The sequence below is a fragment of the Entelurus aequoreus genome, linkage group LG03 (assembly GCF_033978785.1).
Source record: "Entelurus aequoreus isolate RoL-2023_Sb linkage group LG03, RoL_Eaeq_v1.1, whole genome shotgun sequence".
Lineage (NCBI taxonomy): Eukaryota > Metazoa > Chordata > Actinopteri > Syngnathiformes > Syngnathidae > Entelurus > Entelurus aequoreus.
The window spans coordinates 47,813,559-47,831,105 of record NC_084733.1 but is presented as its reverse complement, the minus strand read 5'-3'; the positions used below and the strand labels follow the sequence as shown (position 1 = coordinate 47,831,105).

Below are 17,547 nucleotides of genomic sequence, written 5' to 3'. Positions count from 1 at the left end.
ACTCGCCAGTTGTTTTCGATTATTTCTGACCGGGCTGCGCAAGTACTTTAGTTGTGTTTTGTATTCATGAATAGCACCCTCAAATATCGAAACATTTAAAATTGAGTCAAAAGTTAATGTAATTGTTTTGAATAAACATGTTATATTTTTAAGACCCTTCATAGTCGTATTGAAGACTTTCTATGAGATTTTGAATTAAAGACATTTGAAGGCCTTAAATTCAAAATATTTGAATTTTTACTTTTTAAAACCCTGCGGGTACCCAGGAATTGTGTCACTTTAGTGACATTAAAGGTTCCACTAAAATTGTTTTTTCATGTCAACACTTTATTAAGATTCATTCACTTACAGTATACGTATTTGACATTTTGCATGACTAGAGTTCTACAGGTTGGATTTGTTTTAGAGTTATTGCAAGACTTTTTAATCAACATTAATTAATGGTTAAAGCACAAGTTCACCACAGTTGGCCATCAGTGTCACTAACTATCAGGACTTCCTTTTCTTCTTTGGTGCAGTGTAACTGGAGGTGCGGTGCTCCTTCCTGTCATATTTATCATGTCCTTCCCTGTGGAGATAAGAGATTGTGGATTGATAATTCATAACACTAAATATTTCATATGCATGCTGCTTGGCAGTATGGCAGCCGCTTGCCTCTAATTTATTTGGGTCATCGCCTGGATTTCAAATTCATCTTGATTTGGCATCAAGGCGGTGCGCTAAATTGAAAGAAATACATGCAGTGATATCTGAAGTAGGAGTGTGACAATATATAAATACAGTGAATAGTCGCGTTATTTAACCTCATGAAACAACTATCAATTCACTCTTGTTGTATTGTTTTATGTTTGTTTGTTTTAATTCTTCCTTTTGTGTAAGGTATCCCCAATAATATCTGGACTTCCTAGTGTGCTTTCCTGACGTAGTTAAAATTCCACAGGGTGTAAAGAAAATAGAAGTCGTTTTTTTCCACAACTCTTACATTTTCCTTACACGAGTATTCTGTAATACGTTTTTCTTAACACTTAAACCTTCATTAGCTCTCATTTGTTGGTGTGTTCAAGAGATAATTTCTCTTACACTTCTGTAAAAAGCAACAAAGACATGAAATAAACATTGTCAAAATATTTTGAACTCATCACTACAAATGTAGTTATTAATTAACTGTTAGCTTCACCCATATTAATATAGACTGCATTTATTTTTTAACAAAACATGCAAAACTGTTATATGGCTCCCACCTGCATGGGGCGCTCTAGTAATAATCCTGTTTACTATTATGTTGCACTAAAACAGTATCACTTTTGTTGCACTATTGCTGTTTACACTCTGGTTAAATTAGACTGCAAAATACGTATTGACGTTTTATTTTTCTGATCGTATTTTTTTACCCTTATAGCAGATACTATTACTGTATCCCAAATAGCACCATATTGCGAGCTCCCCTTAGATTCCCAGCTCTAACCTGAAGCAGCGGTTGCAGTACAAGTCTTCATCGCAGGTGTGACAGCGCAGAGTGGCGTCGTGATTACAGATGCAACACCACGGAAGTTCATCGTCGTCACTGTCAGATGGCTGATGTGCCGATTTTACAGCTACTGGTGAACTCATACTCTTCTGTAAACATGCGGGAAAAAAACAATCACATTTTGCCTTTTCTCATTTGAAGTTTGGAAATATTTAAATATATATTTTGCTTATGGTTTCATACAGGTTTCTTGGATGATTTTTTCCTCTCTCTATTGCGTGGACCACTGTGTTCTGGAGGTATGTTGTAGCCACTGGCCTCATCGAGTGCCGCTTCTTCTGAGAGCTGTAACAAAAGCCATACATTTCGTCATATAAATATGTTAACTGGTGTAAAGTAGTCGCAAGATCAATGTGTGTCTAACATCAGAGGGTCACCTTCATCCACACAAACATAATACCTGCTTTAAAACCCTCATTATGGCTTCGTCCTCTGTTTCCTCATCACTGTCGGGCTTTTTGATGTCCTCCATCTTAACTAAAAGTGACAAGAAGAAGAAAAGGAATATAAATCTTGTGTTCTGTCATTAAGATGTGAATGTTATATAGTAAATGGTTTAATCTGACTACAGATCACATAAACAAGACAAGCTTCGAACCTTTGTCTGGGTCATGTCCTTTCAGCTGTGCAATTCTCTTGGCCATGTGGAGAATCTGCTCATCAGAATGATGATCCTTCTTCAGAGCTTCTTTAGCCTCTTTAAGAACATGAGCTGCCTCAGTCTCAAGCTGCCTCCCCGAATCTTGGTTTTGCTCCAGATTGTCCTCCTGTGTCGTCTCTTCTCCTTTGTTGAGGTCGTTCATCCGATCATTTTCATCTGGCAACATAATACTAACTCAAATAGTAGCCAGGGGGGGTTTTTCACTCAACTGCAGAGTACCAGGCATTTAAGAATTAGTTTGTGGCCCCATTTCTTTAATATTACTTGTGTAACACACTAGGAGCTATATCTGACTGCAGGCTAGTAAGTATTGTAATACTTAATAATCCTTGCCACATTGTAATTCAAAGTTTCTGGCTGTATCAATCAATGTTTACTTATATAGCCCTAAATCACGAGTGTCTCAAAGGGCGGCACAAGCCACAACGACATCCTCAGCTCAGATCCCACATCAGGGCAAGAAAAAACTCAACCCAATGGGATGACAATGAGAAACCTTGGAGGGGACCGCAGACCGGCTGTAAAGGTGACTATGTGGGTGTTATTTCATGTCTAGAGGGCTTTATAATGTTGAAAAACATATTTTAAAAGGTTGTAAACATGCTTTTGTGCAATAGCTATACAACTGTAATCAATAGGTCAAATTTAACAAGTTATCTAAAGATTTGTATTTACTATAAATAATCACATATGAACAATAAACAAGACAACACTGACAACTCTCAATTAATTTCAATCCATTATATTCAATAGTCACCTGTTCATTTTACAGATAATGTCCAAAGTTCATATGAAAATGTAAAAAAAATATAAGTTGATAGGTCCAAAAGTGTTCGATATCTTCTACCACTATGAAGCCAGTTCAAAACTGCTATGCCGTTTCAGCATTAATTGAAAAAGTTAACAAAATAAAATAAATGTCAAAAACTATTAAAAAAAATAAAAAAATAAAATGTTACACTATATATTTAGCGGAAAGGTTTGACTACAATATATTAAACAGTACAGTCGTTTGAGAATTACGTCTGTAAATCTGTCACAATGACGGCGTTCAAACTGATGCTAAATGAACAATTATCTCCACAGGCTTTTGAATGGACACAGCTGTGATGCTGCTAAACTGAACTAAACCTATTAGAAAAGACATGTTGACTCACCGCTGAATAAAAGTTTAGCACAGACAACCACATAAAGTGTTTGTACCAGGAGCCAACCTTGATGAAGGGTAAGGTGTTTATTGGGTGATCTTTATCTTTACTTTAATTAATTTGACTGCTTAGCCAGTTAAGGGTCTCAGGTAAGCTGGAACCTATCCTAGCTAACTAGGAATGAGGCACGATACCAGTCAACTATAGGGCACATTCACACTCACATACATACACATCTATGGACAATTTAGAGTCTGCATTTAACTTAAATGTAATGTTTGCCAGAGAAGCAGCTGGAATGAGATACCGTAGAAGTCCAATCTCCATGGTAAATGCTGCATATTATTATTATTAAATTACTTCACAAAACTGCTGTACCTGTTTGTACTACATTCCATTGTATTGTTTTTATCCAATAGTTCTTATCGATAAGTTTATTTTAAGGCATGTTACATGTTATAATCCTAGTGTTTGGGGGAGGCAGGCACCAATTAAAAATGTATTTCAATTTTAATGGGAGAGGCTAATTTGAGACACAAGTGTTTTGAAGTGAAGTGATTTATATTTATAGAGCGCTTTTTCTCAAGCGACTCAAAGCGCTTTACATAGTGAAACCCATTATCTACATTTAAACCAGTGTGGATGACACAAGAAGCAGGTTGGTAGAGTGTCTTGCCCATGGACACAACCGCAGTGACTAGGATGGCGGAAGCGAGAATCGAACGTGGAACCCTCAAGTTGATGGCACGACCGCGCTACCAACCGAGCCACGCCACCCCTGTTTTGAGTTAGGAGCTCCGTCACAGAACCATTTCAGCATGAAGTTGAGGTACTACCGTAATTTCCGGACTATAAGCCGCTACTTTTTCCCCTCGTTCTGGTCCCTGCGGCTTATACAAGGGTGCGGCTTATTTACGGCCTGTTCTTCTCCGACACCGACAAAGAGGATTCCGGTGGTTTTAGTACGCAGGAGGAAGACGATGACACAATGATTAAAGACTGACTTTTTATATACCGGTAGGCTGGTTATTTTGATAACGTACAGGCGAGCACTTTGTATTACTTTGCACCGTTGTATTATTTGTACTCTGCACGAATGCTGTTCGCCATGTCAAAGATGTGAAAGTTTGATTGAATGATTGAAAGATTTATTGTTAATAAATGGGACGCTTTGCGTTCCCAAACAGTCATCTCTGTCCCGACAATCCCCTCCGTGGTAGCAGGAACCCCTATATACTACAGTAATTACACATCAAAACCCTGCGGCTTATAGTCGGGTGCGGCTTATATATGGAGCAATCGGTATTTTCCCCTAAATTTAGCTGGTGCGGCTTATAGTCAGGTGCGGCTTATAGTCCGGAAATTACGGTACTATACTCTACTGATATATTTATATCTGGAGGAGAATAAAATTGTTTCTATATTTTGAATGAATTGGGGGCACAGTGTTCATAAAAAACAGGTATCAAGTTACTTAGAACGGCAACACCTATATGATTGGCTTGGGTGAAGAAAATATGTAATGGGTGTTTTGTCTTACCACATCCAGCATTTGAAAACTGGTTATCAATGACAACTTCCTCTGTCATCTGAGTGAGAAGGTCATTCGCTTGTTCAGTCTGAGTCCTGTTATCTGGAGGCCGGTGGACCTGCAAATAGGAGAACATACATGTGAGTGGTTGAAACAAAAAGGAGACAGTAAATGCTACAAAACAAGTGTTCGGTTCACAGGTGGAGGAGCTTGTGAAGGAGGAGGTTGGCCCTTTAACGCTGCTAGCCGGTCCTCCATCTCCTGTGAAGAAGGCACTGGCTTGCTGGGAGCCTTAAGTGCTGCAAGGCGAGCCTCAAGCTCTTTGTCAGACGGGACAGACTCTGTGAGGTACACAACAACAATCAGTATTCTTTGTACTGAACAAACACGGATAACTGCTAAATAAGAAATGATAATACTTGGTGCCGTGTCCTCTTTCAGCTTTTGAAGCCTTTCAGCAATTGCCTGATCTTCCATACTCAGGCCTTTAGGTGGCGGAAGACCTGCAAGCGCATATTTACTGGCTCCAAGTGGCTGTGTGTTCTGTCCTTGCTGTTTGGCTTCATACGCAGCAACACGCCTGTGGAACAAAATACACATATTTTGTTTTTTATTATGAAGACATCATGGTATTCGTAACTGTCCACTTACTTTTTGTAGTTTTCAGGAGGTGACCATCTCCCTGCATTATTTAATAGATTCCCACTAAAAACATGAGGAGGAGCATCTCCCTGTATTGTTTACAAACACCAACCGATCTTCTCATGCAGGTTAAATTAATGTACGTACCTTGTCAGATTACCATGACATTCCTTGCAAACCTTCTGCTGGGTGTTGCCATGCCGGGGCACCAACGCATTGAACGTCAAACAGTTGGCGCAGAAGGAGCGACCGCAGCTTTTACAACCCAGCTAGGCGCAAAATACAACCAAATCACACATGTTACAAGTAAGACTTCCGTTTTGGTGCTAACCAATTTGATGTCGCGTTCGATTCAACGTCCTACCTCCTTTTTAAAGACACCGAACTTGGATGTACAACAATAACAACGGTTATCCATGCCGACGCGCGCCAAGTCACGAAACGATCAGCAGTTAATAGGCGAGGTCAGCCTACTATTAGAACAATATTTTGACATTCAGCTCATTACTGGAAATCATCGCCAACAAAACAGGAAGTATTCCGGAAACTGTTTCTGCGACGTCATTTCCGGTTTTTAGTTCCTCCAATCATTTTGGTCCGAATTCGTCGACGGTCCTCATTCAAAACAGTCACCCAGCCCACTACCACACGATTATCTCCGACGAAGAAGCTTTTCACTTCACGCAGGCGGTAATAAAACTGTTAATTCCGATACGCTATTTCACTGCTGTACATGGGGTGAGGGTGGGGGTTAACTGTAAAAATATTCGACTTTAAGATCGTTTTAGCTAGCTAGCTAGCACGTTAGCTCCCCAAAGTTATGCGTTTGTGAACTGAAAACGTTGTTGCTCAATTTGCTTCCAAATAATACTTATATATACTTATTAATATGCAATGATATTGGTTTACTAGGCCAATTCGCTGCATGCACGTGTTGTTTTTCATTTATATGCAATTGAGTGTCTGTTGTTTAAATTACGCAACGCTACGCTATACATTTGTTGTACCCCTATGATTTTCGACGTTATGGGCAGCACGGTGGAACATGGGTTAGTGCATGTGCCTCACAATACGAAGGTCCTGAGTAATCCTGAGTTCAATCCCGGGTTTAGGATCTTTCTGTGTGGAGTTTGCATGTTTTCCCCGTGACTGCGTGGGTTCCCTCACTCCAGCTTCCTCCCACCTCCAAAGACATGCACCTGGGGATAGGTTGATTGGCAACACTAAATGGGCCCTCGTGTGTGAATGTTGTCTGTCTATCTGTGTTGGCCCTGTGATGAGGTGGCGACTTGTCCAGGGTGTACCCTGTCTTCCGCCCGAATGCAGCTGAGATAGGCTCCAGCACCCCCCGAAACCCCAAAAGGGACAAGCGGTAGACAATGGATGGATGGATGAATGAAAAAGATGTAATTTGCCAAACTCGTTCCGTTGACGATAGTTGTCATAATAGCTGGAATTGATTGAATCCTTTTAAGCTAATGTTTTGTTATTTTCATTGACATTACTGTAGTTTATAGCAGTGGTCCCCAACCTATTTTGCACCACGGACCGGTTTAATGTAGGCATTATTTTCAGGGACCGGCTTTCCACTTTGTGCCAGATAAAGCAAGAATGAGTGCATGAAAAATACAACTCACTATAACGCTAAATTAGTGTTTCTTTGCAATTAGATATGTTCATTAATGTGCATTGTATCATGTCACAAAGTTATAACAAATATAACAAATGGCAACTTCCTATGAGGAGTTTTATTCTACATATATAAACAAGCTTATAGATGTGTCTAGTGCACAGGTGTCAAACTCAAGGCCCGTGGGCCAGATCTGGCCCTCCACGTCATTTTATATGGCCCGTAAAAGCCTGGAAATAATGTGTCAATACAATACCTTATATGTTCTTTCTTTACTTTCTTATTTTCTTACTAAAGGTATTTGTTGTTTTTTTCTAGTTTGACAAGGAAAAAAATAGTTTCCAATATTGCAACAAATATTATATTATCTAACTTTGTTGGTCAAAATCCAAATAAATACTTAAATATCTGCTTAACTTATGATTTCGAAGCAAGTTATCCATCAAATTGTACACTATAACAATGACCAATAGATTTTAATGTAAAATTTAGGGAGTTTCTTATTTACAGCATATTACTGTAAGTTTGAAAAAAAACGACCAATGTTTTTTTTTTATATCAATCAATCAATGTTTATTTATATAGTCCTAAATCACAAAAGTCTCAAAGGGCTGCACAAGCCACAACGACATCCTCGGCACAGAGCCCACACAAGGGACGTCGATGTGAATGACAATGAGAAACCTTGGGGAGGATCGCATATGTGGATAACCCCCCCTCTAAGTACAGTCCCTAGTGGATCCAACATAACAGTGAGAGTCCAGTCCATAGTGGGGCCAGCAGGAGACCATCCCGAGCGGAGACAGGTCAGTAGCGCAGAGACGTCCCCAACCGATGCACAGGCGAGCGGTCCACCCCGGGTCTCAGCTCTGGACAACCAGCACCTCATCCATGGTCACCGGAACCGGAATAACCCAGCGAGGGGGCAGAGGAGAAAAGAAAACGGCAGATCAACTGGTCTAAAAAGGGGGTCTATTTAAAGGCTAGAGTATACAAATGAGTTTTAAGATGGGACTTAAATGCTTCTACTGAGGTAGCATCTCTAACTTTTACCGGGAGGGCATTCCACAGTACTGGAGCCCGAACAGAAAACGCTCTGTAGCCCGCAGACTTTTTTTTGGCTCTTGGAATCACTAATAAGCCGGAGTTCTTTGAACGCAGATTTCTTGCCGGGACATATGGTACAATACAGTCAGCAAGATAGGATGGAGCTAGACCGTGTAGTATTTTATACGTAAGTAGTAAAACCTTAAAGTCACATCTTAAGTGCACAGGAAGCCAGTGCAGGTGAGCCAGTATAGGCATAATATGATCAAACTTTCTTGTTCTCGTCAAAAGTCTAGCAGCCACATTTTGTACCAACTGTAATCTTTTAATGCTAGACATAGGGAGACCCGAAAATAATACGTTACAGTAATCGAGACGAGACGTAACGAACGCATGAATAATGATCTCAGTGTCGCAAGTGGACAAAATGGAACAAATTTTTGCGATATTACGGCGATGAAAGAAGGCCGTTTTAGTAACACTCTTAATGTGTGACTCAAACGAGAGAGTTGGGTCGAAAATAATACCTATATTCTTTACCGAGTCGGCTTGTGTAATTGTTTGGTTGTCAAATGTTAAGGTGGTATTATTAAATAGATGTCGGTGTTGAGCAGGACCGATAATCAGCATTTCCGTTTTCTTAGCGTTGAGTTGCAAAAAGTTAGCGGACATCCACTGTTTAATTTCATTAAGACACGCCTCCAGCTGACTACAATCCAATACAATACAATACAAAACAATAGTGTAAAATTATGTCGACTGAGCTGTCAGTTTTTTTTTAGTTTTTTTACTGTAAAATCCACGGTTGATGATTTTATGGTACCACATTTTATTATGGTAAAAAACTGGCAGCTGAGTTTCCAAAATAAAATTAAACAGCGGTACTGTATTTCTTTTTACAGTAATATGTTGTAAAAATAATAATAATAAAATAACACCATATATTTTACTGTAAAAGTCTGGCAACTAAGCTGCCAGTTTTTTTCTGTAAAAAACAGTGGTCAAATCCACAGATTTGTTTTACTCTTTACCTGAAATAAATGTAAAATATTTAAATTTGTAGGCAAATTCATTAATTATTTACTGTTACAAGCGGCCCTCTAATGGCAGCCATGACTGTGGTGTTTGACACCCCTGGTCTAGTGGGACAGGCCAAAGTTAAGTTGGAGAAAATGCAGTCCTTTATAAATTATTTAATCTTTCTCTCCGGCCCGGTAGCAAATGCGTCACTGTGGTTGGGGACCACTGGTTTAGATTATGACAATGGGCACTAGTAAACTAAAATGTGAGAAAGTAACACATTTATCTGGATCCTATACATTTCTAAATTGTTTCTTTATTTTTGTTACTTTTATTTTACACCTCCTGAAAAGAATGGGGGACAGCTGCTTCCCCTGCTATTAATTGTGGTGAGATTGACACTCAAACGATCTGGGTTCAAATCTTCAATGGGTTCAATGCTTGTTGTTTTTTACTCTTCCTCCCACTGTTCAAATACATGCAGTTTATGCTATTTGGAAATTATTCTTAGGTGTGAGTGTAAATGTCCTGTGATTGACTAGTGACCAGTCCAGGGTGTACCATACAGTCAGCAATGATAGGCTACAGGCTCAGCTCACCCTTAACCCTACTGGGGACAAACAAAATAGAAAATAGGTGGATAAAATTGATTTTTTTAAAATGGCATTGTTTTTCTAAGCTCATCTTTGTGTGTTTGGGTGCAGCTGCTTTCCACAATGGCAGACGGAGAGGATGCGGAATGGGAGCTCTGCAAAGAGAACATTAAGCCCCTGAGACGAGGAAGGAACATGTCAGCTTTGCTGGAGGCGCTCAGTCAAACTAAAGATGGCCCAAGCACTTCCATCCTCCAACAGAAACAGTATGTTTACTTTAGAAATCAAGATTTTTTTAGGACACTGAAATATGTTTTGTTTTTAGGGCTTTTGAAAAGGAATTGTGGCTGTACGATGGAGATGATCCACTTGATGTTTGGGATCGGTAAGTATTAAATTACAGTGTTCTCGTCAGCGCTAATAAGCCATTTTTGTTCACCTCATGCGGTTCTGTGTTAAACAGGTACATCAAATGGTCCGAGCAAATGTTTCCACAGGGAGGAAAGGACAGCAACCTGAGCAAACTGTTGGAACAAGCTGTCACCCGATTCACAGATGAAGAGAAGTATCACAATGATCCTCGCTACGTTGACCTCTGGATCAAATACGTGCGGCTTCTGATTCAGTAATTTATTAAGCTGTCACAACCTGACAAACTGATCAAAACTGATTAAAACCTCAATGTATGTGTTTATCAGGCCCGGTGCTTTTTGGAACGCTTGGACTTTTACAGGTACATGCAAGCTCAAGGTATAGGGACTACCAGGGCCGCATTCTACATTGCCTGGTCAGAGGAGTATGAAAACCGTGGCGACTTCCTCAAAGCTGACATGATCTACCAGGAAGGACTCAAGATGTTTGCCCAGCCTATCGACAAACTTCAGCAGTTTCACAAGTAGGCACTGGGTTTCCCCTTAATGTAATTGATTGTGGCAGCCCACCACAGCAACATATTAGCCACCAGACCTTAGAAATTAGTTGTTGTTTTTTACGTGAAAACAAATTAAAAGGTATATAATGTATTTTAGCGCCCAGAAAAAGACACACAAAGTCCAACGCTCTTTTTAGCTTTTATTGCCAATCTTATACTGGCAACCGGCCCAATTCCAACACTCAATCTCTTCTTTGCACACACGTCCGCCTCCGCATCCCAGACACACAATAACACTTCCTCATTCCCCGCATGGGAACAACGAACATACTAACATACAGTGCACATTAACACCAGCAAGCCGTTACAGTATGAATGCATATATATAATTTATTTTTTCGCACTATTGCTTGTTTTATGACATGTGACTTCTTCCCGGAAGAGGAAAAAAGCCATGGTCAACCAAGCCAAGATGGCTGTTGTGCAGCAAGCTGCAAACTATATGAGTAGGAAAGTGGCCTGGATCTTCCTGCCAAAAGCAGATACGAACAAAAACTCTAACTATGCAATAGAATAGATATCTATACTTTATCAAAATAAGATTTGTTGTACAGCCGAAAACAAAGCAAGCATATGGGCATTTTTCTTTGAGAAAGGCTAAATGTCCCAGAATACCCATTGAGAACCGACGCTGCTTGACCACCACACATATTCAATGAACAGGACGTGACATTACTAAAATTCAAGCAATTGACTAGTGATGCACCGAAAATTTGGCCGCTGAAAAAGAACTTTGATCACCGGTGAAAACAGCTCCGCTGAAACCAGATGATATGATGACGTAAGCAATACGCACATGATTGTCTGGAGCAGAGGCAGCATGTCTGTTGTGTGACATACTTTAATATATCCGAGATATACCTGCGGAAAGCGATCTTTGAAATCTAAGAGGAGTGGCGGCTTTTAAGGAGAAGAAGGCAGTTTGAAGCAAGTGTGATGTTAGGCTCTGTGCGGCTCACAGTTTGTTCGGCGTGACAGAAGTAGGTCTCTAAACACAAGTAGTCTACATTAACACCAGAAATAGATGCTATATTTGTTGCTGGTCGTTTTTAATAAAGAAAGAGTGACTAAACGGATTGCAGAAATCTCTAGAAAAAAAAATCGACTAATTACATTGTACAGTAACATTTCTTATTTCTTGCATAATATATCTTACATACAATGTCTTACATAATGTCATTATATAATGTAAGAAATTAACACAAATTAATAATAACACAGATTTATTTTAAATGTATGTATATTTTTTGCCTTTTTAAAGATGATGTATGCACCGTTGCAACATATGACCCCACTGCCAAAGGTATGATGGCGATTGAGAGGAAATCCTGAAGCATCTACTATTGTATTATTTGGGCTACTAGACTGTCTTTTTATCACATAGAGTACATTCGATTCTGAATCGAATGGTCACAAGTAATAATTTACATAATTTTCCACAGCTGGTAACAAGGTTATGTTCACTGTTTGTAGCCACTGTAACCCTTTCCCTGCATCTAATTTCAATGTTCCATTTTTTTAGGATGCTGCAGTCTCGTGTGTCCCGACAGGTGATAAAGAAATTCAGTGAGACTGACAGTGATTCCGAGCTCGAACAACCTGGGAGAGTCTCTCTTGCTGAACTCAAAACCAGAGGAAAGAAGGCCGTCGTGCCTAAAAACAGAACTGGACCCGCAATAAAAAGTAAGCAACATAATGCTAAAATCAATGGCCCCATTTAGACTGTATTGGAATGAAAATTGCAAGCCGTAAAAGGTGATTTAAAATGTTTTTCAATGTCTGAATGTGTGTAGGTGTCTCAAAGGGACTGAGTTTACGTGTCCCAACCGTTGGCGAAAGCAGCAGCCACAGCAGCAATAGTAAGCTGGTGGTCTATGATGAGAACAAGGCAGATGCCGCTCCTTCGGAAACTAAATTTGAGCCTTGGTTGGCTCCCCCTCCTGCTAAGGCAAAAGAAAATGAGAAGGTTGTGGAAAAATGGTGTGATGTGAAGGTATGGCAAATATATATTTTATCAAAGTCAATGCCCTGTAATGTCTGCTTACATTTTCTCTTAATTTTACCATTCTTAGATGCGCCAGAAGTCCAGATTTGGAAACACAATGATGGCTCCGCCTCCTACTTTGAAACCCACTTTCCAACCATATGTTGAGGAGTCAGATGAGCTTCCAAAAATGTGAGTAGTTAAACAATAAAAAAACTATTGCTTGTTTACCGACACATGACTTCTTCCCAGAAGTGAAAATAAAAATAGTGGTCAACCAAGCCATGATGGCTGTTGTGAAGCAAGCAGCACGAAAATTATCTAAGTACGCAAGGGGCCTCAATCTTCCTGCAAAAAGCAGAGACGAGCATGACATCAAACTATGCAATGGAATAGATCACTATATTTTATTTAAAAAAACAAAAACAAGAATTTGTCAAGTGATATCAAAGATTATCTGTTGGGTGCCTTCCCAGACATGTGAAACTATCTTAAGTTAAGTTAAAAAAAAAGTTAAAGTACCAATGATTTTCTCACACACACTAGGTGTGGTGAAATTTGTCCTCTGCATTTGACCCACCCCTTTGTTCACCCCCTGGGAGGTGAGGGGAGCAGTGGGCAGCAGCGGTGGCTGTGCCTGGGAATCATTTTTGGTGATTTAACCCCCAATTCCAACCCTTGGTGCTGAGGGCCAAGCAGGAAGGTAATGGGTCCAATTTTTATAGTCTTTGGTATGACTCGGCAGGGGATTGAACTCTTGACCTACCGATCTCAGGGCGGACACTAACCACAAGGCCACTGAGCACTTGTGCTTCAGATGTCATTCTACATGACAAAACAGATGAAACTTGGAAAATAATGGAGGTCTACAACTTCTTTGTGTGTGGCTGAGTTAAAGAAATTGGTATCAAAACTCTCCCAGATAAATAATGCATAGTTTTTGCTGGAGTAAGGTTATATTTCATGGTTTAACTTTGCATCAACAGCAATGTTTGTTGTTGCACATCCCGTTTACGAGTAACATGTTTTTTACCGTCTTTATCAAAATATAACTAGAGATGTCAACATTGTTTATGTGCTGAAGGAACTGCACCTTTGTTCGAATTTTGCCTATCGTTCAGAATCATTATGAAAGACATGACGGCGGGTAGATTTGTTTTTTAATGCTTTCTAAATATTAAATAAACGTAAATAAAAGTTAGCTTACAGCAGAGCCAATTGGAGTTCCATTATTCTGCTCATAAAATTAGATAAATAACCATTCAAAAAGCGCCAATAATATTAAATTTACATTTTGTGACTTGAATATTAACCATGTATGTGATGAATTACATTGTATCGTATGCATGTTCGGAATAAACTGAAACTAAACTGAACTGAAGTATTAGTGATAATGTTATTATAAGCGCTAACACAGACAAACTATTTATAGCGGCGCCGTTATAACAGGCTTGTGTGCCAATGTTTACATCATTGAGTGGTCTGCTGCTTCTTGCTTCCCTGCTGGTAGAAGTCTATTCTCGATCATAAATCATGCCTCTCACCTGAAAAGTAGATGGTTGAGAATATAATCCGACAAGTTGGGACACTTTGACAGCCATTTCAGGATCTGGAACTGGCAAGAACAACACGAAAAAAGCATATTCAATGAGTCGAATGTGAGCTGGATGTCATCTTTATCCAAGCAATAGCCTGATTAGTTGAGCTCATGTGAAATTGAAGTTGCTGTTTGCAACATTTTTAAAGCAAAAAATATAACAAGAACACCTTATACCAGACCTGGGCATTCTGCGGCCCGCGGGCCGCATCCGGCCCTTTGTACGTCCCTGTCCGGCCCGCGTGAGGCCAATCATAAATTACGAAATAAATTTTAAAAGTATCTATTTCGAGTGTGCAATACAACGGTGCTGCTTTTGTTTTGAAAAGCGTTATTTGTATGACTTCCGTGTGGACGTATGCTCGTGAGCGCAGCGGCAATCACAAATGACAAAATACATTTAAAAAAAACATCTGTGTGTTAGTATAGCTTGCTCAATAAAAGTTTAAAAAGAGCGTCAGACTTGGTGTGCACTTCTTCTGGACGCTACAACTGGTGGCAGAAGTAAAACTTTGCGCATACTACGCTGCTTGTGTGCTCAGCCTGCTACGTCATCGAGAGGTACGTGCCACGTGAGGAGAGAGAGAGAGAGAGAGAGAGAGAGAGAGAGAGAGAGAGAGAGAGAGAGAGAGAGAGAGAGAGAGAGAGAGAGAGAGAGAGAGAGAGAGAGAGAGAGAGAGAGAGAGAGAGAGAGAGAGAGAGAGAGAGAGAGAGAGAGAGAGAGAGAGAGAGAGAGAGAGAGAGAGAGAGAGAGGAGAGAGAGAGAGAGAGAGAGAGACTATAGGTGCGTGCTTGCCATGGGGGAATTGATGGCAAGGCGAACTGGGAGGCATTTCATCCCACTTCTGACATCAATTGTAGCGTCCAGAAGAAGTGCACACCAAGTCTGACGCTCTGTTTAAACTTTTATTGAGCAACCTATACTAACACAGCTCAACTTATCTCGTTCTTTCCACACGCACATCTATCCTCACTCCTCATTTCCGCAACAGCAACGCTTCCTCCTTCTTCGCCAATCACCTTACAGGCGTGCTACGTTCACAACAAAGAGGCGGCAGGATATAGTGACAGAAAAGGAAATTTTTGCATTGTATTATACATCAGGAAGTGTTGTGTAAGAAAGTGTTAAAAATAAAACCATCAAAAGCCATCTGCTTTTGTATAAAGATAAGTTAGGTTAAATGAAAATATGATTATTTTTTAGCTTACGGTATATCAAAAATAATTTAAGCAAAATTTAATTGAAATATTGTCGGTGTGGCCCTCCAGCAGTGCTCGGGTTGCTCATGCGGCCCCCGGTAAAAATTAATTGCCCACCCCTGCCTTATACCATTAGTGGTTTAACAGAACACATTTATTTGACAATTGTCTATATTTTTCGCAATTAGTTTAGAAAATAAAACTTTTGTGTACAGCGGTCACTTACCCAGTCTCGTCAACACGTACGCACAAAGGGCCCGTGCACACATACAAAACTAGTCCACGAGAAGAGACGAACAATTTGCAGTCATGTTATTGTTATGATAGAATATACATTCAATGACAGCTAACGCTAGCTAACTAAATTTCTATTATTAACTAACAACACTCAAAGCTAATGCGCGTACATGTGTTACATATGTACGTAATTAACCATAAGAGGGCTGGATATACTGTGTAAAATATATTGGAAAGTTGGAGCCCTCTAAGCATCTGTAAATGTTGCAAACAGCCACTTTTAATGAACGAAATAGCATCTAGTGACATCTGGTGTTAAGGTTTCAGATTGCAACCTGACATACCTTATTTCCAAGTTGGTAAATGGAGCTTGTTCACATTTCTACTTTGACAAGGCATGGATGGTTTGGACTGAGTATTTAAAACTACACTGCCAATGTGACTGTCCTATGTGCATATATGTGGTACAGTATATAGTTTGCAACCTATTTGTAATTTTTAAAAAGAGTGAATAAAATATGGTCTGTAAATTTGCATGACATTTTCAATTGTATGCTTGAGTATATAAAATGCACAACAGATAATGACTTTGTTTGAGCATCTGTTATTTTGAAATGTGAATCATTATTTAAAAGCAAGTAAAAAAATAAGTTTTTCTTCGTGACCATTGTGACTAAGCTTTCTCTTTTATTACTCTATGGTGTGCGCGTGACCCCTTGCTCAGGACGCCGTGCAAGATCTACCCGACGGTGAACAACGTTTTATCAGCACGCAAGCCCTGCAGAGAAGATACTCCTCTGAAAAAACTGCTGGAGCACAAACAGAGACAGAAAGAAGCCGAATCGGGCAAAGAGTTGGAAAAGAGCATGTACTGCAAAGAGCTTCTTTTTAGCGGCACCACCGAATTTTCCTTAGAGGAGTTGCGTGCTGAGCTCTACTCCCAGACAAAGAAGAATTCAGAGGCGGGCAGCTGCCCTGACAACCCGCCAAGTGACCCGGAGACAAACTGACAAGGCAAAAGTTTCATTAAGTACACCTTCAAATTCCGATGTATCAAAAGTCAACATATTAATTGCTGCTCATCCACTGAAGTTACAAAATACCGAAAAGAAAGTAATGACTAATATTTCTGAAATATTTCACAAGCGACTCACTCGTACTTGATACAAACCAATACAAGCGCTGTATCAGAAATCACAATCAAGCTTAGTTCATTTTTAACAATATGTTTATTATTAATGGCGCCACGGTACTGTGCTCTCTCTCGTAGTTGTTGTGTCAAACATACTTGGCCAATAAATCAGATTCTTACTACTGACTTTGTGGCTTGTAGAAGCGTGTTTCTAAAATTGTGCCTGTCTCAAGTAGTTTAATAAATTTACCAAGATATTAGAAACCTCTCTTGGTATGATGTTGTTTGACAATGACGATAATAAACATTATAGTTAATCCTCTCTGACAGTGTCATTAAAAAAAAGAAAATAATTTTAATTGCAAAGGCAGCATTTTTTTAAACATATGCTGGTGTACCTTATGGTGTATCCCATTCACATTGAATATCCACTTGGGTCCTTTTTATGCAGTGCTTCTCAAATAGTGGGGCGGGTGCCCCTGGACACGGCGATGGGGGTCATGCTTTATCAGTATCATACTTCAAACCCTACTTTTAAAAACTGTGCACTACAAAACTCTTTGAAGCCATTAATCCTGACCTTGTCATTTGATTTAAAAAAAAAAATCACAAATTGTTTTATTCATTTTTGTGTTGTAGTGTAGAAAATAGAGAAGCACTGCTTTA

The 17,547-nt window shown here is 39.6% G+C and overlaps 2 protein-coding genes across 2 annotated transcripts; one reads left to right on the top strand and one right to left on the bottom strand.

The window, feature by feature from the left end:
* Positions 1-307: 307 nt before the first annotated feature.
* On the bottom strand, positions 308-6,077 carry zfyve19 (zinc finger, FYVE domain containing 19). Its single transcript, XM_062041981.1, has 11 exons — positions 5,875-6,077; positions 5,658-5,779; positions 5,520-5,573; positions 5,288-5,448; positions 5,067-5,209; positions 4,878-4,986; positions 2,127-2,345; positions 1,929-2,005; positions 1,712-1,813; positions 1,466-1,617; positions 308-568 (listed from the first exon to the last, which is right to left on the bottom strand). Exons 1-11 carry the CDS (start codon positions 5,926-5,928, stop codon positions 490-492), a joined length of 1,272 nt encoding a protein of 423 aa, XP_061897965.1. The 5' UTR covers positions 5,929-6,077; the 3' UTR covers positions 308-489.
* Positions 6,072-17,203, top strand: bub1bb (BUB1 mitotic checkpoint serine/threonine kinase Bb). Its single transcript, XM_062041980.1, has 9 exons — positions 6,072-6,200; positions 9,912-10,066; positions 10,126-10,185; positions 10,264-10,408; positions 10,499-10,695; positions 12,254-12,414; positions 12,525-12,724; positions 12,804-12,907; positions 16,474-17,203. Exons 2-9 carry the CDS (start codon positions 9,924-9,926, stop codon positions 16,757-16,759), a joined length of 1,296 nt encoding a protein of 431 aa, XP_061897964.1. The 5' UTR covers positions 6,072-6,200; positions 9,912-9,923; the 3' UTR covers positions 16,760-17,203.
* The last annotated feature ends 344 nt before the right edge of the window (positions 17,204-17,547 follow it).

Bases quoted from the DNA above. Each gene is read 5' to 3' on its own strand.
- zfyve19 (XM_062041981.1), bottom strand. From the start codon at position 5,928: ATGGATAACCGTTGTTATTGTTGTACATCCAAGTTCGGTGTCTTTAAA. The intron at 5,574-5,657 runs GTACGTACATTA...TCATGTTTTTAG, and splicing joins TGTCATGGTAATCTGACAAG to TGGGAATCTATTAAATAATG. The intron at 2,006-2,126 runs GTTCGAAGCTTG...TGTCACTTTTAG, and splicing joins AGGACATGACCCAGACAAAG to TTAAGATGGAGGACATCAAA.
- bub1bb (XM_062041980.1), top strand. From the start codon at position 9,924: ATGGCAGACGGAGAGGATGCGGAATGGGAGCTCTGCAAAGAGAACATT. The intron at 10,067-10,125 runs GTATGTTTACTT...TTTTGTTTTTAG, and splicing joins TCCATCCTCCAACAGAAACA to GGCTTTTGAAAAGGAATTGT. The intron at 12,725-12,803 runs GTATGGCAAATA...TACCATTCTTAG, and splicing joins AAAAATGGTGTGATGTGAAG to ATGCGCCAGAAGTCCAGATT.